This window comes from Episyrphus balteatus, chromosome 1 (assembly GCF_945859705.1).
Source record: "Episyrphus balteatus chromosome 1, idEpiBalt1.1, whole genome shotgun sequence".
NCBI lineage: Eukaryota > Metazoa > Arthropoda > Insecta > Diptera > Syrphidae > Episyrphus > Episyrphus balteatus.
The window spans coordinates 124295193-124323075 of NC_079134.1; the positions used below are offsets into that span (position 1 = coordinate 124295193).

General features: G+C 31.7%; 3 protein-coding genes and 1 long non-coding RNA gene across 11 annotated transcripts in view; all 4 read right to left on the bottom strand.

Moving 5' to 3' along the window:
• Window positions 1–2406, bottom strand: part of LOC129917175 (lysophospholipid acyltransferase 6) — a 44982-nt gene extending 42576 nt beyond the window's left edge. The window contains exon 1 of the mRNA XM_055997598.1: window positions 1746–2406. Coding sequence (XP_055853573.1) covers window positions 1746–1859 — 114 coding nt within the window. The 5' untranslated portion in view covers window positions 1860–2406. The remainder of the gene's footprint in view (window positions 1–1745) is intronic.
• An 851-nt stretch (window positions 2407–3257) lies between these two features.
• On the bottom strand, window positions 3258–3761 carry LOC129917692 (uncharacterized). Its single transcript, XR_008772842.1, has 2 exons — window positions 3555–3761; window positions 3258–3490 (listed from the first exon to the last, which is right to left on the bottom strand). It is a non-coding gene; the product is annotated as an uncharacterized LOC129917692 (long non-coding RNA).
• Window positions 3762–7387: 3626 nt separating this feature from the next.
• LOC129905637 (protein phtf) lies at window positions 7388–18757 on the bottom strand. 2 transcript variants are annotated; one of them, XM_055981165.1, is made up of 13 exons: window positions 18594–18757; window positions 15110–15191; window positions 13552–13606; window positions 13347–13486; window positions 11634–11851; window positions 11391–11569; window positions 10341–11317; window positions 10146–10271; window positions 8561–8739; window positions 8272–8489; window positions 8077–8206; window positions 7768–8025; window positions 7388–7703 (listed from the first exon to the last, which is right to left on the bottom strand). In XM_055981165.1, the coding sequence occupies exons 2-13, from the start codon at window positions 15177–15179 to the stop codon at window positions 7476–7478; spliced, it is 2778 nt and encodes a 925-aa protein (XP_055837140.1). In that variant the 5' UTR covers window positions 15180–15191; window positions 18594–18757; the 3' UTR covers window positions 7388–7475. The 2 variants fall into 2 exon arrangements, with proteins under 2 accessions (XP_055837140.1, XP_055837141.1); XM_055981166.1 differs by lacking the exon at window positions 15110–15191 and having other exon boundaries at window positions 18594–18756.
• A 4722-nt stretch (window positions 18758–23479) lies between these two features.
• Window positions 23480–27883, bottom strand: part of LOC129909142 (uncharacterized) — a 69444-nt gene continuing 65040 nt past the window's right edge. For all 7 annotated transcript variants that reach the window (XM_055986170.1, XM_055986134.1, XM_055986178.1 and 4 more), the window contains 5 exons: window positions 24663–24829; window positions 24447–24603; window positions 24212–24378; window positions 23969–24151; window positions 23480–23893 (listed from right to left, as the gene is read on the bottom strand). In XM_055986170.1, the coding sequence (XP_055842145.1) occupies window positions 23706–23893; window positions 23969–24151; window positions 24212–24378; window positions 24447–24603; window positions 24663–24829 (862 nt within the window). In that variant the 3' untranslated portion in view covers window positions 23480–23705. The remainder of the gene's footprint in view (window positions 23894–23968; window positions 24152–24211; window positions 24379–24446; window positions 24604–24662; window positions 24830–27883) is intronic.

Sequence of the window (27883 nt, forward strand, 5' to 3'; positions counted from 1 at the left end):
TCTTTCCTAAATACAATCTAGCGTGGGGCCCTGGCATATGTACGTGGGGGCCCCGGATACTACCCCGATACAAGGGTATGTCCAATTGTACACCCCTGGGTCCACAAACCTTTTAACATCTTATATAATTGAATCGGTGATTGTTAAAACAACATAAGTGACAAATTTTTTGAAACCATTTTTATAACTGTTTTGCATTGGTTATGGGTAGAGCTAGCGTTGAGAGCAAAACCAACATGATTTGATATTTGGATCATATAAAATTTCGAGGTTAAAATACGCATTTAGTGCTAAAACAACATATCTTTTCTGCCAATTTTTAAATTGAGTGCTTAAACACCTTAAGTACTTCATATTAATTTGTTTTTTTTTTTTTAAATTCAACGCTGGAAAAACGAAGTAAGTAAACTGTTATTTCTTACAGTTTTTCGATGATTTAGTGTCAGTAAGTTGTTCGCGGTCATTCGAATGGAATTGCATCTTTCAAAATGTTCTTGTTAATAAATTAAATTGGTACCAAGTGAAAAAAAAAACCTATTTCTTAGGAAAAAGTTTTACTATGAATTTTTCTCTGCATTTGGATTAAGAATGTAAGATATTGCAATATTAGTATTGGTAATGCATCTTGCAATGTGTGAAACACATATTAAATTTAATTTTTATTTTGAATATAAAATATGATGCTCTATTTTTTTCCCTGAACCCATTAACTTCCACATTTTGAGTTTTCAAGCTATTGATACCAGCAAAGAATTGAAAATGCAAACTATACAAAAAAAATCGTACATCTTGTCTTAAAAGGCTTATATTTTGGGTTCTCTTGGTTTGATATTCAAGATCAAGGTCTTTAAACTCTGGGAAAATTACAAACCATCATATTTTTCACTTCAAATAAACATTAAAATTACATCAATGAGACAATCAATAAAAAGCGTTAAATGCAAAAATGCATTTTATACTGAGGCCGCGTCGTCAAAAATACAGAGTTTTTTGTCTCTCCTGAAAAAAAAAAACAAAAATGTTGCTTATGTTGTTTTAACAATCACCGATTCAATTATAAATATAACTTTCAAAAAGTTAGAGTAAGGGCCTGAATTTGTTAAACGGGTCCCTTTTCTTTGTTTGAAATTTGTGTTTGTAGTTGTATTTTACATGCTTTGTATGTATTTTTATTTTGTAACTATGGGATAGCTGAGGGCCCGGGTGGCAATCGCCAAGTTAGTTGTATGGCCAGTTCGACCCTGCCCAGCTTAAGATCAAACTTTTAAGGTATTTGTTTTACAATAAAAATAGATGTTGCCATTCGATTTATCAATCAATCGCAATTAATACCAAACTTTCAATAATTCGACTTCCAGGTTATTTCCAAAAATCGTGAATATGGCCCCACTGTGCGGCGGGTGGCAAAGACAATGGAGCAGATTTGGAATGAGGCGACAGACAGCAAACAAAATAAAACCAATCACACGAGTCGATATTGTATCGTCATTTTGGTGGCGAGATTTGTGTCAAATGTAGCAAGATGGTGTTGTTTTGGTAACCAAATCAAACCACCTTAAGTTCGCAATCCAGTCTCCATTCTCCACACTCCATCTCGCTCCACCATTTTCATTCTCACTTCTCAACTTAATTCAAGACTTATTTCGTCATAGATATTTTGAATTTTAAAAATAGGATCGGATTGGGACATACCTCCAAGTAAACAACGAAAATAGAATTAAAAAAAAAAAAAACAATAAACTTACCAAATCAACAGATAGCCCGCATAGGTCAGCTAGCCATAGGAATGCCCGACTGCCGTCATAGTAAGTGTCCTCCTCCGCAGCTGATTGGGTGGGAATGGGGAATTCTTCGAGCATTTTGCGTGTGTGGGATTCTCGTGATGATTGCAAACAAATTGCCAGATAATTTTTTTTGAATAAACTTTCAGCAACTCTAAACGCGCTTCAAGTTTAAACAACAACAAAAATAAAAGTAGGACAAGTAGGATAATATTTTGAACTCTTTCTCTCAATTTCAAGTTGTTCCAGGTTATAATTGGCGTTAACTATTCTTATCCTCCCCCGAATAAAGGATAAGTTTCTTGTGGCTTTTGTGTCGACAATAAATTGTGTTAATGGCGAGATGGAATTTCTTCTTTTTATTCTCGCCACACCCGGGCGGCTTTTGATTTGCACAACAATAACACAAAACACAAACTTTGCACAGTGCCAGCGGAAACACAATTATTTGTATAACTTCCTGAGAAGTTTTTTTTTTTTTTCTTGAAACGGAATTTATTTAGAAAATTCGAAACATTTGGTTTCTTAACTTTATTTATTTTTGTTTGAAAGAAACAATTTGATGTGATTTTTTGGATCACCACACGGCAACACCCACCGACTTCGGTATAAAAGGCTCGACTGAAGATGAAGAAACAAAAAACAAAAAAGAAAACAAAATTTGCCTGCAAAAAGAACTTTCTTTTAAAATAAAAATGGAACGGGAGAGTAAAAGAGACAGATGGATTTTGTGTTCGGAAATGTCAAAAATGAAAACTGTCAAAAAAACAGTGATGCCAAGAAGAAAAACAAAAGGGTGGGTGATAAGAAAATAAAGGAATGATGACATTTATCTTAATTTTAAGTCGTGTTCATACTGAAGTTGAAGATGATATTTTTTTATATAATGAGGAATTGGTTAATTTAAAAATGCCTCATCGATTATAAAATTCAGGTTAAACTGCAAATTTCAACATTGGTGGCTTGTTTGAGAAATTTCAACGCCGTAAATATTTAGCATTTTGTATTTGTGTGTTGTTTCTCTTAAGCTGTGTCCCCATTATGTTGATTTAAGATGATCAACACGCTTAATCAACAAAATCGAGTAAAAATGTGGACGTGTTGCCCATTACCAATGCTAAATGAACCCCGATTGAAGTCGGTAAAGCTGGATCCACACTAGGTTCATCAACACGTTCAACATACTGTTCAAATCGATATAATATAATAGTTTAACCGTTCCAAACTGGATCAATTGATATGTGGGCTCAGATATGTCCTATGCATCAGTAAGAATAATTTGGAAATGTTTAAATGTTCAGTATGTCGATTTGGAACGTATATGTTGAACGTGTTGATCAACCTAGTGTGGATCCGGCTTTAGATCAAAGAATGTTGCAAATGTTCCAGCTTGTTGACAGTAGGGGTATTCACGATCCGGTGCAACAAAAAAGGTGTAAGAATAAATCTCGAAGTGTTTTCACTGGCAAAATCAGATTTATTTTGACATTTCCAAGATTTATTTTGACGTTGGTGTATGACATTTTACAAATCACAAATTCATCAAAATTAAAATATTTCACAATACTTTTTAAAACTTTTCATTGCAATGCAGTTGTACATTTTTTTTTCAGCCCACGAAGCTGGCTAATTTTATCGGCCCAAATTTCCACCAAAAGTTCTTCTTCATTTTGCCGCTACGACTTTCTGTTTTGTTTCTCTTTCAGCATCTGCAATTTTTAAGTTATTATTTCAATTTTATAATTTATAATTAAAATTTTTATTACTATTTACCAATATTTATTAACAATCTTTCCGTCCGGCTGTGTTTTATAAATTTTAATTCAGTTTCGATTGTCAAAAAACAAAAAAAAAATGACATTTGAAAATGAGTGCGTTCACAAAATTAGGCATGTTCCCTTCATTATAAGAGCATGGAATCATTCAGCCAAGTAGATTATGAGGAGATTTATTTTAAATCTACTTTTTTGGAGATTTAAATTTGTATGGTAAATCTCAGGATTTAGAAGTAGATTTAGCTCTAAATCTCGAAAAAGTGGATTTAGGTGAAGGTGGAAACATAGTATAAATCTACTTCGCTAAATCTCGGATTTAGGGTAGGTGGAAACATAGTATTAAATTGCTAAATTTTGTTTTTCGATACTACATACTACAACAGAGAAATTTTGCACCATTGTATATTATTTTTGCAATAGGGTTAGGGTATAGCAAAAGTGTAACAGTCTCATTTATTAGATTTCACTAAACAGCTCTAAACAGCTTCATAGTTATACAATGCATAAGGTTTTATGTAGCCTTTATGGAACGTTACATAAAGGCTTGGCCACATTGGAGGGTATGCGGTAGCGGTACGGGTAGCGGTGAGGGTACTTGTATGAAAAAAATTCCACATCTGAACGTTGATATGTCAGTTTGAAATTTATTTCATACAATTACCCGTACCGCTCCCGCATGTACCCTCCGGTGTGGCCAAGCCTTAAAGGCTTGGCCACACCGGAGGGTATGCGGTATAGCGGTAACGATATTTGTATTAAAAAAATTCCACACCCGAACGTTGATGTGTCAGTTTGGAATTTTTTCCATACAAATACCCGTACCGTTACCTGTACCTCTACCGCGTACCCTCCGGTGTGGCCAAGCCTTAAATTTTCATTTATAAAACATTTTCCTATCCATTATAGTCATGCTAGGTTTGTGTCCAAATAAGTACTAAAACTGGAAAATTAGTATTTTTAATCACGACAAACAACTCCATCTGTCGATGAAATAACTCCATCTGCTCCGAAAATAAACAAAAAATTAAAACAAAACAACAAAAAAAAGAAAAACGTGAGCGAAAGTTCTCGATGTCATACCTATGAGGAAGAAAATCTCTAAAAAAAAACAACACATTTCCTCAATTGTTTCACTAGATAACAAATTTTTCACATGCAAATATTTGTAATCCAAAAAAAGTACACCAATAAAAAAGATATACATAGGTACATCGAACATGAATCAATTTCTATGTAAAAAAAACAACACGCAAAATGAAAAAGAATAGAGAATACACCACAAAAGTTAGTTAGGAAAAAATTTCAAAAAAAAAACACAATTTCTTATTTTTTGTTTTTATTCATTTCAAATTAATCAAATCAAATGCCAAAAATCAGTTCTTCAATTAAGGGCCAATTTTTCAATAGTCAGTTAAACAGCCAGTTAGTACTCATTCCTAAGAATAGAGAAAAAATCAATTTTTCAACAGGCAGATATAGCTTATTCCTAAGAATAAAACTATCTGCTTCTTTCAGAGACGAATAAAAATTATTCTAAGGAATAATCTCAACAAAAATATTGTGTCAGTTGTCAAAGCTGTTTTGAAAGAATTTTGAAAAAAATACAGTGAAACTAATGAAAACAAAAACAATCATGAATAAAAATGACGTTTAATTTTAAATATTTTTGAATTTGACAATTTTTTTTGTTATTCTATAGAATAAATTATTCTTGATTGAAAAATTCAATGTTTTTATCTGATTGTTTATGAGCCTAATAACTTTATTCGTCGAACAGTTAACTGACTGTTTATTAGAAGATTGAAAAATTGGCTCTAAAAGAAAAATATACAAATGATTGCTGTTTTTTTTTCTTTTTTTGATGTGATTTTCAAATGACATTTGAGTAAAAAATATTCTTATTCAGGCTCTAAACAACCTTAAAACGCGTTTAGCTTATACAACTTCTATGCAACGTTGCATACATTTTATAAATAGCAATTTTCTGTTTAAAAACATTATAAAGAGTGTATAGTGTTATGCACTATCTATACTACGTTTATAAATTAGGCTGTAAAAGTATAAAAAAAATTGTAGTCTGTATATTTGGTTGTTTTATTTTAAGAAAATGTTACACTTTTGCACTTTTACAACGATACAAGACCATTTGCATCGAATCGTGAATATTATTATTATTAATTTTATTAAATAGCAAAGTATATTACAAATTCAATTATTGCTTAAACTAGAACTAGCTGCCAGGGCTACCGTGAATACCCCTAGTGAAAAAGCAGTTGAATTAAAAAAGACATTTCACTGATATTCAACATGAAAAATAATACCTTCATAATCCACATTAACTGAGAGTGTAGACGAGTAGCATCCTGGGGCCCAATTCAGCAAGAGTGAGTTTCTGTGTAAATTGCCTTGCGAACAAAAGGGACAGAAGAACTCACTCTTCCGGAGGTGTAGCGTTTACTCATGAGTAGAAATCTAGTACAACAATTACACATTCGTATCTCCTCGAGCAAAGTAGTAATACCAGGGGTCGAATTACCGCACACGATTACGATCATACGTTAACGTTTTGTTTATTGCTCTCTCTATTTAATTAGTAGAAGAAGATAGGGACACATAGCAACCATACGTTAACGAACGTATGCCGTAGTTCGACCCCAGATCTACTAATCGTATCTACTCATGAGTAAACTACCAACTCCAATGATACGCGGCTTATATTTTATTGCATACATTAAGGCTTCGCCACATTCCTTTAGAGGTTGATTAAAATAAAATGCAAGACTGGGGTCGCACGTCCTTGCTCTTGCAGTTCAAAGCACTTTTATGTAAGTTTACTCTTGTAGATTTTACGAGCTGCCTCTATATAAGTTTTAAAGAAATTTTGTTGATGTTGTGGAAGAGCCGACATTTAGGGCAAATTTTTTTATATGAAAAAAAAAAAATATTTGACTTTTTTTAGAAAAACTAAAAATTCAGTTTTATTGCAATTGCTTCGAATATTACGTCTGCAAAGTTTAATCGAATAAGCGAGATATAAAAAAAAAAAAAAAAACAAAAAAAAAACAACATTTGAATTCCATAAAAATCATCTGTACCAAATTTGAAGAAAATCCATCCACGTGTTTAGGCTGTGGAAATGTGCACAGATGAACGTACAGACGCACAGACGCACGGAAGGAATTGCGAGACCCACTTTTTTGGAATTCTCCATCATCGTAATGTTGGTTTTGATTACAACCTCAATTTTTTTTTGCGACACCAAACCAATACATACTTGCCCTATATAGAGCAAGTATAAAATTCGATTACTTTTAACGAATAAAGTTCTACTTTTGAAATATAAAAAAATTTGTTTCAACGGTATCGTTTTCTTGCTCTCTGACTTTCTTTACAGCTATAAGTAGCTGTAATACCTATTAAGATTTCTTAAAAAATTTTAAACCTTCAGATTTGGTTTTTTTCAAACAGTTTTCGATTTTTTTAATATTTAAATCAATTTTTTGAAAAAGGGTTGGTCATTTTTTTTTTGAAAATTTCTTTTTATGTGTCGAATAATTATTTCTTCAGCATACCAAATTTTTCTTGGAAATTTTTGTGAAATTTCGTATTGGATCCTAAAATTCTCGAAAAAAAAAATAAATCCAAAAAATTCTTATTAACATTCTAAGAAACTTTTACCATAGCAAATATGTAAGTGCGACCCAGTCCTGCATTTTATTTTCTAAGTTGAGAGGGTTGAATGGATTTTTATTTTAAAAATTATTAAATAGCTTTATATCCAATAGAATGGCTTGTAATCGGTCTAAAATAATATAATAGCAAAAAATAGAGTTAAAATTTTTAAAACTGTAAATAATTTGAGTTTTAATAAGTTTCATAACATATTACACATCAATTTTTGTACTAAATAAAATAATTTCTATTTGATCTTAATTTTATGAAGTTTCAATTTAAATCCTAACATCTCACTTAGAACACCCGACAGGGCAGACAATATAACAACTTTAATTGTAGTATACAAATATGGATTTGCACTCAGTCCAGAAATTTTAAATGGTAATTCCAATTCCTTGAGTAGATCTGCAGCTAGCTTCAAAACACTATTCGATACCATGAGTTCATCTTTCTTTTTTGGTTTTTGTTCAATCTTTGGATTCAAATATACAAATTTTAGAAAACAGTAATGTAAATAATATTAAAAGTTGTTTTACCTGCAAATAAAGGTTTATTTGTTCAGTTATCAAAACTGAAATACTTCTATATTTCCGATTGATTTTATTTCCAAGAGTCATGAATCTCAGAAGAAAAATACCCATAAAAGTTGACCATGTTAGGGCTTCTAAATTTAAATGCGAATGCAAATGTACTGAATCCTTTAACCATTCCACACTCAAAAATGCCAACAAGAGAAGTGTTAAGAGAAAGGCGGCTGAAACTATTACATCAACCGAGCGTTGAGGGCCTCTTTTCTAGAATTCAAATATTTTAGTCTGTAAAACGGGAATAGCTATTAGTTTTACCTTCAAGTATGATCTCACACTTAGCCATGTTTTGATGTTTCGCACTTTGTTTAGTCGAAAATGAGGCAAATCGGATTTCCTTGCACGCCTTGATGATGTTAGATGAGAAAAAAGTTTAGCATACAAAAATCTGAAATTAATGTGAAACTTATTAAGTTGAAGTTGAAGATTTTATTTAGCTAAAAATTAGTATACCTCTGTTTAAAAGTTCTTTCTGCTACAGCAAATAGCATGAAGAATATCAAAGTAAGGAGTAAACGTTGCATAAAACCTATTAGTAATAGAGCTCGTTCCCATTGGGAATTACCAAATGCAAAACGAAGAATGGCAATAAACGAAAAAGAAGCCTTCTCCCATAGAAGCATTGGTATATCCAAATAATTTATGTCCGTGTCTTCAGAATCAATTGTTTTCTAAGTGAGATAGGATAAGAAGTTTAGATAAAAGCAAAATAAACAACTTTTAAATTATGTTTGAAACTTACATCACACAATCGACAAAATGGTGGAATCATTGAGAGAATTATTGAAAAGAAAATACCAAAGTAAATATAGTCACACGTTTCTGGCATAGCTTCTACACGCTCAATTATACACGATGATATGTCCAGGACGGACATTTGAGCCTTTTTAATATCTCTATGCTCCCAAATGGTGCAACTTACTGAAAAAAAGATACATTTTGCAAATTTAAAATTTTTTAATTTTCCTTAAAAGCATATTTTGCGAGTGCAACTTAAATCGAAATATGAGGATGTGGTTTTATTGGTTCATTAGTTGTAATACCGAATTCAAAACTCTGGTAGGATTTTATGGATTTTAAGTATGCCATTTTTAGGTCATAATGAGGTTGCGATTGGCATAATCTGTATCAAGAACTTTCAGTCAAGAATGAATTCATGAGTGTGGAAATGTATGATCTGGTAAACATAGACAATGCAGAGATACAGGTCCCCAAAAAAGAGAAAAGTGTCATTCAAGTACTCGAGGTATAAACGGATCTCCGACCTTTATGCAGCAGAGCCGTAGAGCAGAGAGGTAGTGACAGTTTCGGAAAGACATACAAAATACATTTTGATAAAAACTATAATTTAAGAAAAACACGTCCTGCGGGAAAAATTTTATCATGGTTTATAGGCAAGTTCGACGTAGGCTTCTGCCCTCCATGTTTCTCGACGCAGTCGGGCGTCGAGAAATTCTAATGCAGAACGTCTACATACAGACCATCTTTCTTGACTTGGTTGTCATCGGACAAAGTCGAAATATTTTGTTGGTACTTGTTCATGAAAAAGTGTTCTTTTGTCTATTCCTCCCGTTTCGGCATTGCATTTCTCACTTCAGGTGTTTTCGGTAAATTAAAAAAAAAATAATTCAATAAAATTTAAATCAACAAAATCGCACTTATTGGCGACAGAACACCCAAGAAACTAAATATCTCTAAAATATCGCTAGACTACCGATTTTAAGGTTCTAACTTATACCGAGTCCTAACTAATACTCGGTACCAATTTGACAGTACTAGGGCTTGGTACTTTCGTGAAGAAATAACTTCGTAGTGATTTGATTATTAACGATTGGTATAAAAACCAAGTCCTAGCTGATTTTGAAGAGCTAGCTAGTACCGAGTCCTAACTAGTACTCGTTACTAAACTGACAGTACTAACTTTAGGACTAGGACCAGTATTAGCGCTAGGACTCTGTGAAGAAATCGGCCGTTACAAAATTAAGTTTAGTCCTTAATAGTTACAGAAAAACTAATGATCAAAAGCAAAACGTGTGCCTTTTTTTAAGTTAAAAAAAAAAATTTTTTTTTATAACCATAAACAAATTTCTCAAAAACTTCAAATTTTAGTTTTTTTTTTTAACTGAAAAACTGAACACAAGTTTTAATAATGTTATACTTGTAGCTAGCTGCTTGACAAAAAGTGGTAAACAGCTCCGAAAATGTAAAAAAAAAAACTACAAACTGTGACCCATGTTGAACTTAAATAAGGTATACCAAACACACGTTTTAGTACAAAATTTCTCAATTGACAGTTATTTTTTTAATTTTGTATGTTGTTAACTTACTTCGACCTGTTTTTCCATGAGGATTAAGAATAGTTGTTGGAGTGAAATCCATATCATAGCCTTCATCTTCGGACAATTGCTTGTAATCAGAATTATCCAATTCTGAACTGTAACTGCATTCCTCACCTTAAACAAAGATAGAATAAATAAAATATTTTTACCAACAAAATATAATTTAATTTATTTGAAACAAACTATTTGTAGTTACACCCAGCCATTCAGTTGCCGATGTAGTGCATTCAGTGTAATTAGATGCAGCTAGTGATGCTGGACTGGAAATAATCTCTTCTTCATCGTCTTCCTCATCTGTATCACTACTCTTTGATGTTTTTGTACTTTTCTTTGAAAAGATTTCGTTAGATGATGATTTAAGGTTTGAAATTTTTCCCGATCTATCAATATCCGACTCGGAAGAAAGTGGATATTTTCGTCTAAATACAGGTAAAACTGGAGTTGATGCATTAAATACTTCTTCAACTATTGAATTCTCTTCTCTTGCTCTATTAATATTTTCATTTAATCTCAAACGTAATTGATTCTTTTCAATTGGCTGGGCATGAGTAGGTATTGCTGCAGGAATATTACTATCTTCTCCACTCGAACTTTTGCCATTCAAGCTCTCGAAACCATCATCGTCTCCAAGACTTCGTTTAGTTGCTCTACCATTATCATCTTCGGGTGCTTCTTCAATTTTATTCAAATCTTCTACATGCTCTTCAATTTTTGGCTCCTTTTTTACTTCAATTTGCTCTCGAGGTGAACATTCAACACTACTATTGCTAGTTGTACTAACTTGAGGGCCAACGTTTACTAAAGAGGGATTCTGAACGTGAACTTCTGCTGCAAAATTATGAATAGGTGTGTCCCAGTTGACATTTCGTTTTTTACATTCGTTAATGGAGCTGGCATTTGGCAGCAAAGTTGAACTACAACAACCTTTGAGATCTAGTGTCAGCTTAGATGGGTTAATATCGATGGAAGATGATTGTTTAGCTTCTAAGAGTGCATGTGATTCTAATGAATTCTTTGGGGATTTAATGAACATTTTGTTGTCTTTTAGAGGAACAAAAGTAGTCTTGGTATGAATACTTGTGGTTAGTTCTTGTGGAGTTGTCGCTCTGCTGCGGGCTGGCTTTCCACCAGCTGGAGATTCTGTCTCAAGGCTTCTCATTCTTCAAAATAAAAAAAAAAGAAAAGTATTTTAAATGTTTAGGTATGTGTATAAGGATATTCAATAAGTTATACTTCACAAGTTTCTTGCGTCGTTTGACACGGTCTCTGGGTTTTCCTGTGGAATTGGAGTACCGTTGTTGCTTGGATGAGACACTACTGCCAGAACTTGTCGCAACAATTTGCGAATGAATAAAGCTCAGTATTAAACTCAGGGCCATGGGGATGAGTAGTTCCGATATAGAAACTATGTGCTGAAATATGTTGTTGTGTAGGATTTATTTACTATTGTTGGTATAATATTTTTTAGACTTATACCTCAACATCACTATCCAGGCGATGAAGAATTTTGAATGTATATACAGCCCAACTTATCATTTGGGTTACATATAAAAATAAAAGCAAGCCAAAAACTTTGTGTGAAGTCTGTCGTACCCACCATTTTGCATATACCGGAAGAAGAAAGTATCGTAGTATAGCCAATCGTATCACAGTCGAAAGAGATTGTTTTGGCTTGGCTTTCGGAAATGTAGAGCCTTAAAAATATACACTTTATTACTATACAAAATAAAAAATGTATTTTAAAGCATTTTTTTTTAAATAAATCTAAGGATAGGATGACATTTTTTCATTTCATTTTTTATTATTATTATTCCTCAAATTAGAAATAAGTGCTCAACATTTTATGTTTCAAAAATCCACACAGTAACTGGAATTTACTGATGACATCGACATAATAGAGTTAACCAGTAAATTCAAGTTTTTTAACTGGTCAAAAAAGCTATGCGTTAAAACTATGGAATGGCTGGGACACGTAAAGCGTTGGAACGTCAACGTTCCGGCCTGCAAATTCTTCAACGTCAAGCCAGAAGTTACACGAAACAACGTGAGACAACCCGATCAGGTTAAAGGTGATCTCCAATAACCACCAACGGTGCAAAAATGGAGACTATCGTGTTGACTTTTATACATTAAAGGTAGAGAGTTATGATTTATGAATATAGTGGATCAAAGGCATGCGCAATGTTTTTACTTAAATTTAATTATGTGTTCATCAGAGGTTATAGGTTCAAATTCATCGTTCACCACATATACATTTTTCAGGGATATTTCCTCATGCCAGAAATTGTCAAAACCTGCTAATAATCATAGGAATGTGCGTCTTGACTTAGCCATCCCGAATCGGCAGAAAATTTAAGGTTACAAGTACACATGAAGATGGTTGAGATTTTTAAACCTCAAAGCTTTGGTTATATGAAGGGAAAGGTTGGAGTGAGAAGTAAAGTCACATGGAGGGAGCTTTTGTCTCTCACGTTAGGAATTCACTTTTTTTCCTCTTCACAAATCTAAGACCCGTTTGCTGAATCGAAACTTAAGCATTTAAGTTCTATATAAATCCTTATGTGACAGTTTACGCAGAGGAAAATGTAGGGAATAATAATTATAATACAAATAACTCTTAGGGATTTTTGGGATCACTTAAATGCAATTTTACTTTATTTTTTTTGCAAGAAAATACGGCGATCTATGAAATTTATGGAGTAACCTCAACTTAAAGTTTTTAGTACGCTAAATTTAATCAAAATCATTAGATCCGTTAGCGAGAAAATTGCAGTACCTACGGATTTGGGAAAAGAATATCCATCCATCTCGATATACAGATGGACGCAGAGTTGCACGCTCTAACCGACAGCATGTCGGAAACCATTTTTTGGTCTTCTTCATCATCGTAATGTTCGTGTTGATCAAAACACGAAACCAATACTTGCCCTATAGCTATAAGGCAAGTAAAAAATGTTAGACAACGTTTTTTAGACTTGAAGATTTATTAAGGAAAAAAGTTTTTTTAAAAATTTTGAAATAAATCTTGAATCTTAGGAAATATTTTCAAATGAAAACCACTAGCCGACACATTTTGGGGGAGTTACTGGGAAAGTATTTGTCAGAACAATATTTTTCTTTTTATTCTAACAGGAGGAATTTAAGTTTGAAAATATTTTACTTTAAAAAAAATAAGTTTAATTTTCATACCTCTTACTAAGTCAACATCAATAAACTCAGTTTTAAGTTTTGCATTCTTCAGTGTGAAGCTTGTGAAGCCATCTAAAATCTTCTGTTCAACTGTCTTTTCCCATTGTTGCTTATCATATGTGCCGATCTTTTTCTGGTACCTTAAATAAACCAATTTTTACTTATAAATATTATAATATTTAAATATTATAATGCATTAACGAACCATGTAACGACTTCATCTAGTTTCATAGTAACATCAAAATTATCGTTTTTATGACCTGTTAATAAAAATAAAAATGAAATTTAATGAATGAAAATATTAAAAAAGGTATGACTATGGGGCAAAGCGAAAAACTGAATTGGAATTGGCTAAGGTGATTTGTGATAGTTAACAGTCCAATAGTCACTTTACATTATTTTGGTTTGGTGGGCCAACGAATGTGGAAGTCTAATAATAATCGCAAAAACGATAATCAAAAACGTGATCGTCTTTGATTTGCTCTGCGTAACTCAATCACTATCGTCTCGTTTTGCGTCATGAAATTGCATACTGTAAGGTGCTTATTGAAGTACTTAATGGGTTGGGTCGAGAAAAATTAAATGTTAAAGATAATTTTATTGACACATTTTGTAGTTATAGTTTAGGTTGGAAAATGCATTTTCCGTCGGCGTTGGCTGATGAATAATAAAATGACACAAAATAATTAAAAAACATTGCAGTTGGAATTAACCAATAAGAAAATATAAAATAAAATTCACCAAAAAGGATTTTTTTTTTTTATAAATTTACTTAAGACGATACCTATTTAGCTATCGTTTAAGCACAATCGTTTTCATGACGATAATCGAGTTACGAAAGCAAAAAATAAAAACCATATCGTTTGCGACGATTGTGATTACTGAAGTTACGGAAACCAAACCATCGTCGAAACGATATTGATTTTGTGATAATTGAGTTAAAGAATGACCCCCCAGGCCCAGGTTTCTAATATCCAACAGATTCAAATAAACAAGAACACCAAATCGATACAAACAAACATTTTGTGTTTTTTGGGACAAAATCGCCTATGATAAGGATAACACGTTTGCTTTTGTAGTATGAACATTAAGACATGTTAGTACTCAGTCAAAATTGGTTTGGATATCAGCGAATCCTTTGAACTTCAGAAAATTGTAAGCTCCAAAAATAAGGTTAGATGTTATTGAGACGGAAAAATGGTGGATCTTGTTGAGGAGAAGATCATACGAAGAACATAATAATAACAACCTTTATCAAACCCTATTTGTACAGACTTAATGGTGCTAAACATAATTTCAGTGGCGCTTTTGTTGTAATCAAAACGGAAGCGGCAAAGCAAAGTACCTAGTACTAGCCGTGTTTTACTGAGTAAACATTTTATGCTGTAAACAACAACAGACAATTACTTTTATTTATTAATAATAGGGCCATTCCGCTAGAGACGATCTTCGGCAAACTTTCTAAATTTCAATTTTTGTAATTTTTTGTAATAATAACAAGTAAAATAACTGTATTTAATAAAAACAAGCAAAAATGAGTCCAAATTTAACAGAAAAATTTGTTTCTTTGCGCTTGGAAAGGCTTTAATGCCAAAGAGTCGTTAAAAACTGCTTATATCATGGCAGGTGATACAGGCTTAAAATTTCCATTACCGACAGCTTGTGGTTAAACTAACTGGTTAGACATGTGGTGACACATGTAAGGTATTTATTTGTATACAAGAAAATAATATTTTTTTGGTGTATTCTTTACCGTTACTTACTTTCGGTTGCTTTGTAAACGTGTTGCACCAGTGATGTTTCGAATTTTAATTCCTCTTTGTATTTTTTCATTGTATTCTTTTTCTATGTTTTAAGATTATTGATTTAACGTCATTCGATATATGTAAGTAAAAATCAAGAGTGTTTGAAAATTAACAGACTTTTATGTTTTTGTACTTAGGTCTAAAAAGGAAGGGTCGATTTTGTTGCATCCGCGATAGCACATTGAACCCTTCCTAGCGACGATTTACTTTTTTAATTAAAATTTTATAGCTAAATAAAAAATAAACAGCTTTAAATGTACCCTTTCAAGTTATAGTTTAATTAAAATATCTTTGTATTTGTTTGTAAATAAGCTTCGAATGCGTATAAATGTTGCAACCGCGACAATGGTATTGCCCAATAATCATTAATTGATAAAAATTCAACAATGTATAAGTTTTGAAAAAAAAAAAATTCTCTGTAGATGTAGACCAACAAATAAAAAGCTTTTGTTTATCCTCAGCAATCATTTGTTGTTGTTTCCCGTGCAAAATTTTACTAAGCTAAGTACTCAGTTACCAATAAACTTACAAAATACAAATGTATGTTTATTGTTTCATTAACAGTGATCAGCCAATTTTTTGCTTAATGAAGAATCTACATAAGTGATCTAAGTGAAAAAATTAACTAAGCTTGGCTTGTTCGTTGAGCTCAACTAGTCGTTGTGGTTGTTGAGTCCCATTTCAACCCCCTTCTACCTTAAGGACCTGCTCGTGCCAGTTTCGAATTAAGTTGGTAACGGTCACTTTGCTTTTCAAGCAAGATGTTAACCGAAAAACATATATTCAGCCCTATTCTGAGTTTCACGTGAACAAGATCCCATCCCCGAAAAATAAAATTTCACTTTTCCTCTATTGTGAGTTGCGGGCGACAAGTTGTTCGTGTCCCAAAAACATCCCGAATTTTAAGTAAGCAGCTCACTTAAATTTTGTTGACATCAAAAAACCAGTTTAGCGGAAAATGCTAATTTCCTTCCAATGAAACTTGCAATAGCTTTTTTGAGCGACAAATTATCCACGTGAAACTCACTATAGGGCTGATTAATAATACAAAAACAAAAAATGGTTAGTTAATTTTTTGAAACGGATTAACGAATACATAATTACATAATTTCCATGACTAATTTAACCCTTCTTAACACGTTGGCTGCCATTTGAACCACCACCGGTGGGTCAGGAAATTTTTTCTCAAGAGGCCACATGCCCCACCGGTGGGTCAGATACTATATCGTCGGCTTAGAGTGTAAACCTGGTAACTCCATTAAAGTAAATTTTACAGAAGAGAGAAAAAACTTCTCAAAATGGTTTTTATCAATTTATCCAATGCCATTTTGTTTGTTGAGTAGTGCTCTTAATTTCTATTCAAAAAAAGTAGTAGTTTCCTATCTTTTAAGTATATTTGTGAGTTAGCAGGTTTTCTTCTTAACATTGCTAACGTAATGCAAAAAATATTGGATTTAGCAGGTTTTCCTACAAATATAAAAACAATGTTATGAATTGTTTACCAAAAGATTTTTTTATTTTCTTGTAAAACCCAGGGTAATTCAGGAGGAATGTGCCAAGAAAATATTCATAGAGGAGTGAAGGGGGGGGGGGGGGGGTTGGTATTTCCCGGACTTTTTTGCATTAGGATTTTTTCATCATCTCTCTCAGCCTCATGTTAACTTCAGGTGATTTGAATGCCAACCATGTAATCAAGAATGAAGTTGTTCTTACATGTTAATAGAGTAGGTACTCTTATTTCTTATTTATTAATGAAATAACTGTTAATTTAAAAAGTTTTGATGAAGTTAGCAGGAATTCTTTGGGTATAATGGAGTTAGCTGTTTTACTCATCACGCAATTTGGCTGACTTATAAGTGGAGTTGAACGAAAATTTTAATGTCATTAGATACGCTTTCCTTAGACCTTTCAAACTGCATACCTAACTCAATTTTGCCCAAAAGTGGAGCTAGAAGGTTTACACTCTAAGCCGACGATATGTTTTTGTTCCGACGCAATTTCAATGGCACAATAGTAAAATATTGGGGGTATTCACGATCCGGTGCAACAAAAAGGTGTAAAATTGCTAAATTTTGTTTTTCGACTACTATAACTACAACAGACAAATTTTACACCATTGCATTTTATTTTTGCAATAGGCTTAGGGTATAGCAAAAGTGTAAAAAAAATGTAGTCTGTGTATTTGGTTGTTTTATTTAAAAAAAAAATGATACATTTTGCACTTTTACAATGATACAGGACCATTTGCATCGAATCGTGAATACCCCTATTATTTTTTTTTCTATGTTGCCCAGATGCCACATGACCCACTTGTGGTCATGGTCCAAAAACACTGAAAAATGGCACAATTTCACACCAACTCCAACTAACATCAAACCTACATTAAAATATACTTTTCCAAAAAGATAAAGTTGGCACCTTAGTAATATTTTTTAACTTGCACGTTGGCAGTCAACGTGTTAACTAAAAGCCAATTTGAATAAACTGATTTCTAGGAAAAATAGCAGATTCATAAAACAACGATGATAATGAAAGAAAATCCTTTGGGGGATTTTTGGTCCCGTCTGAATTGATGGTGATTGGAGAAGAAGATAAAACAAAGAACTGTACAAGGACACAAACCTAACCAAACGAAAACGAGTAAACTAGTGCAGCGACTTATATGGCTAGGTGATGTGGGGCGCATGGATAGACCAAGCTGGAGAAGCTTGTTGGTAGAGGTCTAAATCTACAACGGATTCTAAAGCCGCTTTAAGGCGGCCAGCATAAGTAAGTACTTTTTCATTTGCATTCTATTTTCGAGATCTACACTGTTTACTTCTATTTAAAGCTATTCAAGGTCAAAAGCATTTGGCAGGCAAGCGGCCAATGAGGAAGTACAAATCACGCGGGTTAATAGACTTTAAGAATGATTTTTTTTAAGATTCAAGGACAAGATAGGCTGTTATAAACTATATTTGTGTATTTATATAAAAATGGGACTCAAAACCAATTCCTGATAATAATAGACGTATTTTTGACCACAAGTCTTCACAAAAGACTCTAAACTATTTCAAGGTTTTTTAAACAATAAATCTAACATAAACCAATGAATTTCTTTTTTTTCCAGAACTTCCAATCCAACTTCTGAAGTGGATAGATACCTATTTTGTTCTCTAGTCTACAAATAGAAGTGAAAAATATAAATTCCCCTCAATCCAAATGGAACTGAATAAAGTGTATATTTTTCTTTTGTTTATCAATGAAATTGAAATGTTTTGAAATAAATAAACAATCTCTTACAAAACTATACAATTTATTTACTTTTTGTTCATAATCAAATAAATTAAAAATAAACTTTTCGCACTGATAATCGATTTAAGTGGTTTTCTTTGTGCAGATTTTTGCTTTCACTTTTCTTTCTTCAAATAAAAATTATATTGGAAAATGTTTTCAAATTTACCTCGCAAAACTTAGAGAAGACTACACAGCAACTTTTTAAAATTTAATTAAAAATTAAATTTCGAATTATAAATGCAAGCTAATAATTAAAACAAAAAAATTAGAAAGACCAAAACAGTTTTTTTTTTTTTCTGCAGAGCAATTTTCCGAAGACAAGAACTTGAAGAATACAAGAATTCTAGGAATAAGCAAAATGTCAAAAAACATCTGTAAAGTGGATTGTTTTTTTTTGTAGTTTTTTTCTAGACGCTAATTTTTGTGGATTCTATTTGTTGGTAAGTGTTGCTGTTGTGGTATTATTTGGATTTTTTGGAATTTCGCATTGTATATATATTCTTATAGTACTCTCATGAAGTAGAATTTTCTGTTTTGCGTCGCCACCGCTGGGATCGCTAGTTTATTTTATGTTTGAACCTTATGCAGAAAATTGAAGTACAGATCTACCAAAAGATGTCGCTGAAGTATTTTCATGGATTGATAGTACTATAGAAATATATATACAATGAATTTCGTTTTTGTGTTTGTGTATTGAAAAACTAGGTGGAGCTGATAATAGTGCTAAAAATGTGTACTATCATGAAGAAGTGAGATTTTGATTTTGTTGTAAATTTGTCAGCTATTACACGAAGCCTCAAGGGGCTTGACTCTTTTTTCTAATGTCGTTTTCCGCCAGTGTTCTTCATCAATAAAAAAAATCCTGTGCCATATAACAAAAAAATCCCATTTTTTCTGCATTGATGGGATATTTTTATTTTACAATTATAAAATCAAACTAAGGGTGTGTGTCAATTAGGCTGAAAAAACCGATCAGAAGAATAATGAAAAATATACCAAAAGTAAAATTAAGTCCGCTTCTACACGAAGACACAAAGCGCGAGACGCACATAAGAGCAAAGGAGAAATAAAGTTAGGAAAAAAGGGAAGGAAGATTTTCTACCGTGAGTCTCCGGTAAAAAAATGTGTGACTCTTTTTGACGTTTCTCTTTGATCTTGTTCTTTTTTTTTTTGCTGTTCTGCTTTATTTTATTTCGTCGGTTGCGGAATCTGCTTCGTCGGTTGTGTATTATTTGCGTGTATAGTACCGTTTTTAATTTATTCAAAAGTTTTCGTTGCACATAGACCCCGCACGGGAGTTGTTTTTTTTTGTATATTTTGGTGTTTTTTTTTGAATTAAAATACATAGTCTGCTTCTACACGAAGACGTAGACGCACAAGATGCTCATAAGAGCAAAGGAGAAATCGATCTTTCTCTCTCTCTTGTTCTTATGTGCATCTCGTGCTTCTACGTCTTCCTATAGAAGTCGTCATACGAAAACAAGAACAAAATAAACCCAAAGAAAATAACTCAAATTTTGCGTCTTCAAAAAAAATAATACGTGTAGAAGCGCGTGACTCACCGAAACGAAAATCAAAAGGAAATTGGAAGATGATTTCTGCGCCTTCCGTCTTCGTATTATGCTTCATATGTTATTAATATTAATTTTTCTTTTCAATTCATAAAATGTTTTCCCTAGGCCTGTTATCACTATTTTTTTCAAGGAAATTATCCATTTTTGCCTTGTCACACACACAATAGGTCCGTTCCACACTCAGTTTGCAACTGCCGAATTTAGTAATATTTGGTTATTTTTGGTCAGAGTCTGTTCCCAACTTCAAAAATTGTGTAGAAGAGAGCGCTCACGAGAGAGTAAAAAATTTCCCCACCCTGACAAATTTAGCCCAAAGAATTTCTTCCGGCAGTAATATGAGTTCTGTCAAATGAAAAGTTGACGTATGTCAAACAAATAAACAAAAGAAGAAAACAAATCAAATTGTAGTGATTTTTTAATTGAATCGCGTTTACGTGTTTTTTGCATTAAAAAAGTGTTAATGTTCATCGAATTAAGCAGAAAATATGAAATTGTGTTGAATAATGGTGTTCAACTTGTTCCAGACTTTTTGGCAGTCTTTCGTAGTTTTATTTCCTACTGAGAGAATTCTCTCCCAACTCTCATTAATTTGACAGACTGCCAAATTTAGTGCACAAAAAGTCTGGAACAGACCTAATTACATAAAAAAAAATTACTCTCATTATGTTCTTTAACTCCAGAAAAAGGAGTAGAAATTTGGAGTACTCCTTAATAGAGTGAAAGAAAACGACATAATTTTCTTTTGATAATATTCATTCCGTGAGGCGCATATACTATTACACGATGCCTTTTGAGTCCAGGACTCAAATTTGACATCTCTCTCTTTTGATTTAAAATGTGTTGTTGTTGTATCTTGTATTGGACCAAGAAGCAAAAATAAATGAAAGGGACTCAAGAGGCATCGTGTAAAAGTACGCGCCTCAGAATGATTATCAAAAGAAAATTAGAAAAAAGAGTCAAGCCTGTGTTTACATTTTGGATTCACTCCGCCGTCTCATTTTGACGTTTATGATTTCCGACTAAATTCAAAAACCTAAACTCCTACAAACTTTAGTTTTGGTTTCAGTTATGAATGAATAGAGTGTAAAGAGTACTTTCTTTTAATGTCTCATTCGATGGATTCGGAGACAATTTTTGAAAATTCCGAAATTTTAGACAAGGGGTACACCTTGTATAATTGTCAAAAATCTTAAAAAAATAAATTTGTAATTTTTTAGCTGAATGCATAGTCCTTTTAACTGTGATCCCATATCTGTGAACCAAAACTTGTTTCGGGACTTTGATCCGAGAATATCTGCTTCTGAATGAAGAAAAAAATATTTCGATTGCAAATAATTCAGCAATTCAAATTCCGACAAACTTATGGTTTTCAGTTATGAATAGAGTCTAAGGAGTATACTTGCTTTTGGATTTGGAAAATTTTTTTGAAAATTCAGTTTTTTAGACAAGGGGTACCCCTTGCATAATTTTCGAAAATCTTAAAAAAATAAATTTGTAATTTTTTTAGCTGAATGCAAAGGCCTGTTCACTGTAATCCAGTATCTGTAAACTAAAACTTTTTTTCGGAACTTTGATCCGAAAATATCTCTGCTTCTGAATGAAGAATAAAAAAAAATATTTCGATTTCCAATAATTCAGCTTTGATCAGAAAATATCATTGCATATAATTCAGCAACCCGAACTCCTACAAAATTTTGGTTTTCAGTTATTAATGGAGCCTAAAAAGTCCTTGCTTTTGATGTATCATACCCATACCATGGATTTGAAGAACATTTTTGAAAACTCCTTTTTTTTAGACAAGGGGTAATTTTTGAAAATCTTAAAAAAATAAAGGAGATAGCACATTTGACATTTTTCTATGGAGCTTGGGCCCAGTGTGTTCACTAACGAAATTGGTATCAAATGAAAGGTGACGGTAAGCACATTACGTGGGTAAAATATTTTCAAATTCGTTAGTGGGGTTTTGGAGATATTTGAGTTTGAAGTTTCGGATTTCACAATCAAGATTTCAGCTAATTTTTCGAACAATTAATCGTAGAATGCGTAATAATGGGTGTACAGAAATAATATTGGTACCAAATGAAAGGTATTTCTCTTGTCTATAAATCTGTATCAAAAGTTTTTTTCTTTATTAAAAAAAATAATACATATTAGGTATTTACTTCTCAAAAGGTGATTTTTTTAAGCGAGGCATTTGGCACATCGAAATATCAAAATATTGAGTGGTGACATGCACTTTTTTTTGCAATTTTTCGATAGCTTAATGTGTTTCCTTTAATTCTATATATAAAATAGTTCTTTAAAACATACAAAAACCTTATAATAAGCAAAATACACAAAAACGCGCTGAAATATGCCTATTAAATAATAAGAATAGAAACTATAGTTCAGTCAATGGGGAAAAATCTGGAAAAAGCTATGACGTCAGCTAAGTTTGAATGTAGTATTGAAGAGGGGTTTATCCCAAGTACAAATCTCAGATTGCGTATTGTTTGGTCTTGTGGGGCGACCGCCATTTTGAAAAACGCATATGTCTCAATATCTCGAGAACGACTGGTCGGACAGAAAACTAGAAAGGACTTTTTAGATTGGAAATTAGTTAATCTTTCTTTTTCTAGTACATCATTTTTCTCTAGGAGCTATAATTTCAGAGTAACACTACCTAAAATTGTGTGTTTTTTGATATTTTAAATATTTTAAACAACAGTTAGAGTTAAGTGCGGAATTACTGAGAATGAGATACTTTGCGGTTCTGTTACTCTGAAAGTATAACTCCTAGAGAAAAATGATGTACTAGAATAAGAAAGATTAACTAATTTCCAATCTAAAAAGTCTTTTCTACGCATTCTACGATTAATTGTTCAAAAAAATAGCTGAAATCTTGATTTTGAAATTCGAAACTTCAAACTCAAATATCTCCAAAATCCCACTAACGAATATGAAAATATTTTACCCACGTAATGTGCTTACCGTCACCTTTCATTTGATACCCATTTCGTTAGTGAACACACTGGACCCAAAAATGTGCCATCTCCTTTGTAATTTTTTTAGCTGAATGCAAAGGTCTGTTCACTGTGATCCAGTATCTGTAAACTAAAAATTGTTTAGCCCTAAAGTCATGTAGTAATGGCTTCCTTAAAGCTTAATTTGAGACTAAAGTAAATCAAATTTTGAGGAAAAAAAAAAAAAAATACCTAAAATCGTTTTAAATGGTTGTTTTTATTTTTATTAATATTTAAATTATATTTAAGTGTACGTTGCATAACGCACTGAGATTTTATATTACAAAAAAATTATTGTTTAAAGATTTAAGATTTAATTTCTTAAAATGCCTTTGTTTATATAGTATTCTTGTCTGTTTGAAACGAAAATAATAATAATTTTTTTTTTGTATTTATTTATATTTTTCCGAGCAAAATTAAATAACAAAATGTTGAAAGTTATTTTTATTTAAAAAAAAAATTATATTTAAAAATCGTTTTTTCTTTTTCTTTTTTTATTTTGTTTTTAATTTAATTTTATATACTGTTTTTTTTTTGTTTTTGTTTTGTTTATTTTTAATTTGATTTGTCTAATTTAGACTATAGCGTTAGTATTTTTGTGTGTTGGTCGATGTCATTGATTTACATTTTTTTATGAATTTTTTTTTTATTGATAGCGTGCATTTTGCTTTATTAAAAATAAATTACGATTAATTAAGTCTATCACGTCTGTTTAGGATGTTGAACGGGCGGTGGAGGTGTAGGTTTGAAACATTGCATAAGGAACGCCGTATACATAACAAAACCAACACCTAACGCTATAAGGGCATACATGAAAATATTAAGTTCGGGCTGTCGGAAACGATTTTTTCTTAGCCATTCTAAGACTTCATCTTCCGATAGGAGGTCCCCTGTAATACAAAAACAAAAATTGAATACTTTAGTTGTTTGCTTTCAATATAAACCGTCTTTAGGGGTATAATTACCTCTATAAATACTGGGGAATCTTCTTCTAAAGTAGACCATAGCTGGCAGTTTAGTAACTCCCCACTTTTTGGCATATCTGGAATCAGCCATTTTGACAAAAGTTATATCAAGATTGTCAGTTTCGCTGTCAATATTTTCTAACTTCTCCAAAGCTGCTGCACTGTCTTGTTGATTATGTTCGTCTGTAAGTAATATATGATTTAAAAGTTTATGTGAAGAAGTTGTTGAAGAAGATCACTTACAGAAAAAGACGGTAATGAATTCATTTTCTTCCAAAAGTTTATCCAACATTTTACGATTGACTTCTTCGATTTCGTTTTTAATTTCGAATACATCTTGAGATGTTAACCAAGTTATGATTTTATCATGTTGATGTAAGTCACCATCATACAGCACAGGAACTTGTTTTCTAAAAAGAAATAAAAATAATTACGTAAATATATGATTCCAGTAGTTATTTTTGGGTTATATTTTTACCGGAAATAAACTAAAGATGGAATATTAACAATTTCATATTTCTTGGCAGCATCAACGCTAGCAATTTTAACAAAATCAATGCCAAACATGTCGGCTTCTCCGTCAATTTCTTCCAATTCTTCGAGAATTTCTTCACATTCTGCACAATCTTCATCATCTAAATGGGACAATTTTATTTTTGGAAAACCGAAATTTTTAAATTATTTAAAGACTTACAAAAGAAAACAACCAAAAGTGTAGACTCAGCCATTAGACGATCGAGCATTCTTTCGTTTACTTCTTCAATTTCATCAGCTAATTCTCGGTTATCATCATCAATTAACCATTCTAGGACAGATTGTTCGTTTTGAAGATCACCCTCAAAGAGAAGAGGATTTCCATTTCTATACAAAAAATTTAAAGAAGTTAATAAATAACATTTTATATTTTCAAATAAAAAAAAATATTTAATTATTTATACATAAAAAATGCGTTTTAGAACTGTATGAGTTTCAATAAAATAAATAAAAGACAAACTTCTTATACGCATACAAATTATTTATTTTTTAATAATAAACGTTTTCGGGAATAACAATTCACATCTTCTGATTATATAGCAAAAATAAAAATTATTTAAATAATTTTGTCATTAAAATTATTATTGAGAAACTTTAAAAAAAAAAATTGTTGTTTAGATTTTAATGAAAAAATCATTTAATTTATATTTAATTTTGCTATACCCATCATCTGGAGATGGGAATTGTTAATCCCGAAAACGTTTATTATTAAAAAATAAATAATTTGTATAAGTAGATACTTTTATATATTAAAAAAAAAAAATAAAAAAATCTACCTATTTTTATTCTATCACCTTCAAATCCATGTTTTTTATATGACAACCTAGATAAATTTTACATCATCTGAAAGCTTATTGTCTTAGCTCAAAATATATATATCGATCAGGTGTATGAGACATCTACAAAAAGAGCTAGAATTTTTTAAACTCGATGAAATTTCACCGAAAAAGCAAAAAAAAAACATTTATTTTTATGTTCTCATGCTATTAAATCAATTTTTTGTTTGACAACCTATTAAAAATTGTATACCATGTGAAAGCTTATTGTTTCACCTTTCATATGACGTATCAATCTCATTTCAAAGATGCCTACAAGAGAACTTAGAAGTTAGAAGTTAGTTTTTTAAAGTCAACCATGTCGAATTTCCAGACTGAGATTACGGTACTTCCTACACTGGTGGCTGGTCATCGGCAACAGATCTCCACAGGTGTTTTGAGGTATTTTTAAATTTTTTTCAATTTAAGATTGTGTAACTTGTAGAGCACGTAACTTTATGTGTGATATATCAAATAAAAGGTTATGTTACCAGCATGCGTATTAAAGTTAAATAAAATTTGTATGATCACTAGATCAAAAGATATAACGTGTGTTGGAAAAGAACATCTTTTTACCGTTATCTCCGAATTTTGAATATGAAATTATTTGAAATTTTGTACAATTATAATTTATTTAATTACCTATCTACAGTACAAATTTCATTCATCCATCTATTAAAACAAAAAAGTTATAACAAGTTGAAGTCGTGTCGCGTTTTCGTTTCATCTTGTTTCAAATCACTACGATACTAAAGAAGTTTTCACTTCAAAAAACAATTTATTTTCATAATAAATATTTTTTAAATATTTAAGACACAAAATCATTTAGAATTATAATAGTCTAAGAGGACACAGCAAATTTTGGGAGTGGAAGTATAACTAAAATGTTAGTTTGCTGTTTTGTAGCCTTATGCGTTCAAATAACGAATTCAAAAGTCTGGCTGCTTTAAATCGCGGCTTTATATTGTTTTCAGGGGGTTGAAAAATGTGAGTTTCCAATTCATATAAGTAGTCTAAATTCACACTATTTAAAATTCTTTATACAGGAACTGATGCTCTGTCGTTTCCCCTAAGCGCTAAGCCTGAAGACATCGATATTTAGCCCAGGAGAATTAAACATTTCAAATGGAAAAAATTAGATCGTGCAATTTTTTTTCATAGGACGGTAGAGGGGATCACTGAGAGCTTAAAACCAGTTTTTCGGGAAAATCGACCTTGTGCTTAAGCCGCCATCTTGGATTAAAGGTAAAACACGTTTTAGTGAATAACTCGGCCATTTTGATTTTTGACAAAAATTATATATGTAAAATTTGTAGAAAATTTTATTTTCTATAAATTTTGTCCTAATAAGTTTTTTTATATGACCCATATTTTTCGAGTTAATTTGAAAAAACTATACCCCTACTCAGCTTAAACTTTATACCCGCTTTGATTATGGATTTTAAGATCAACGCAATATGGGAGTGTTTTTATATGTTTTTGGGGATGATAAATCTAGCTGCAATGTTAGTTTTTGCAAATTCATAAAATTTTATAAAAAAGGAACTATCTCAAAATCGGTAAGTGTCGTTTTTAAAAAAATTAGTAAATATTATAATTGATGTCTAGCAATACAAGCAAGTTTTTGAATTTTTCAAATCGGTTCATTAATGCCTGAGATATGACCAATTGTTTATAACTCACTCTCTCTTTTAAGCTTTTATTATAAACAATTGGTCATATCTCAGGCATTAATGAACCGATTTGAAAAATTTAAAGACTTGCTTGTCTTGCTAGACATCAATTATAATATTTACTAATTTTTTTAAAAACGACACTTACCGATTTGGAGATAGTTCCTTTTGTTTATAAAATTTCATGAATTTGCAAAAACTAACATTGCCGCTAGATTTATCATCCCCAAAAACATATAAAAACACTCCCATATTGCGTTGATCTTAAAATCTATAATCAAAGCGGGTATAAAGTTTAAGCCGAGTAGGGGTATAGTTTTTTCAAATTAACTCGAAAAATATGGATCAAATAGAAAAAATTATTAAGACAAAAGTTATAGAAAATAAAATTTTCTACAAATTTTAGATACATAATTTTTGTCAAAAATCAAAAATGGCCGAGTTATTCACTAAAACGTGTTTTACCTTTAATCCAAGATGGCGGCTTAAGCACAAGGTCGATTTTTCCGAAAAACTGGTTTTAAGCTCTCAGTGATCCCCTCTACCGTCCTATGAAAAAAAATTGCCCGATCTAATTATTTCCATTTCAGCTTAATTTTTTGTACATCCCGACTGGGCTAATTGACGATGCGAGCAAAAGAACTCAATGTATAAGCTTTTTAAGCGCCTTTGTTTTGGAGACTTTTCTGTTTAATTTTTTGTTTGTTATTTTGAATTCAAAACTCACCAAGAAGAGACCTGATATGGTTATAGTTAAAAAACCCTAGGTATAGGTATCTTGATTTCTATTTGTCGTAGCATCGAGATTGAGGTATTGAGGCTTAGGAGAAATGACAGAGAACCAGTCCCCTTATATTAAGAATGTGAATTTTTGTTTATTTAGCCTACTCACA

What these genes read in the sequence shown, in the direction of transcription:
- LOC129905637 (XM_055981165.1), bottom strand. Translation starts at nt 15,179, where the DNA reads ATGAAAAAATACAAAGAGGAATTAAAATTCGAAACATCACTGGTGCAA. An exon ending in GTGTGAGATCATACTTGAAG is followed by an intron (nt 8,026 to 8,076) that starts GTAAAACTAATA and finishes TTTGAATTCTAG; the next exon opens with AAAAGAGGCCCTCAACGCTC. An exon ending in AAATAAACCTTTATTTGCAG is followed by an intron (nt 7,704 to 7,767) that starts GTAAAACAACTT and finishes TTGAATCCAAAG; the next exon opens with ATTGAACAAAAACCAAAAAA.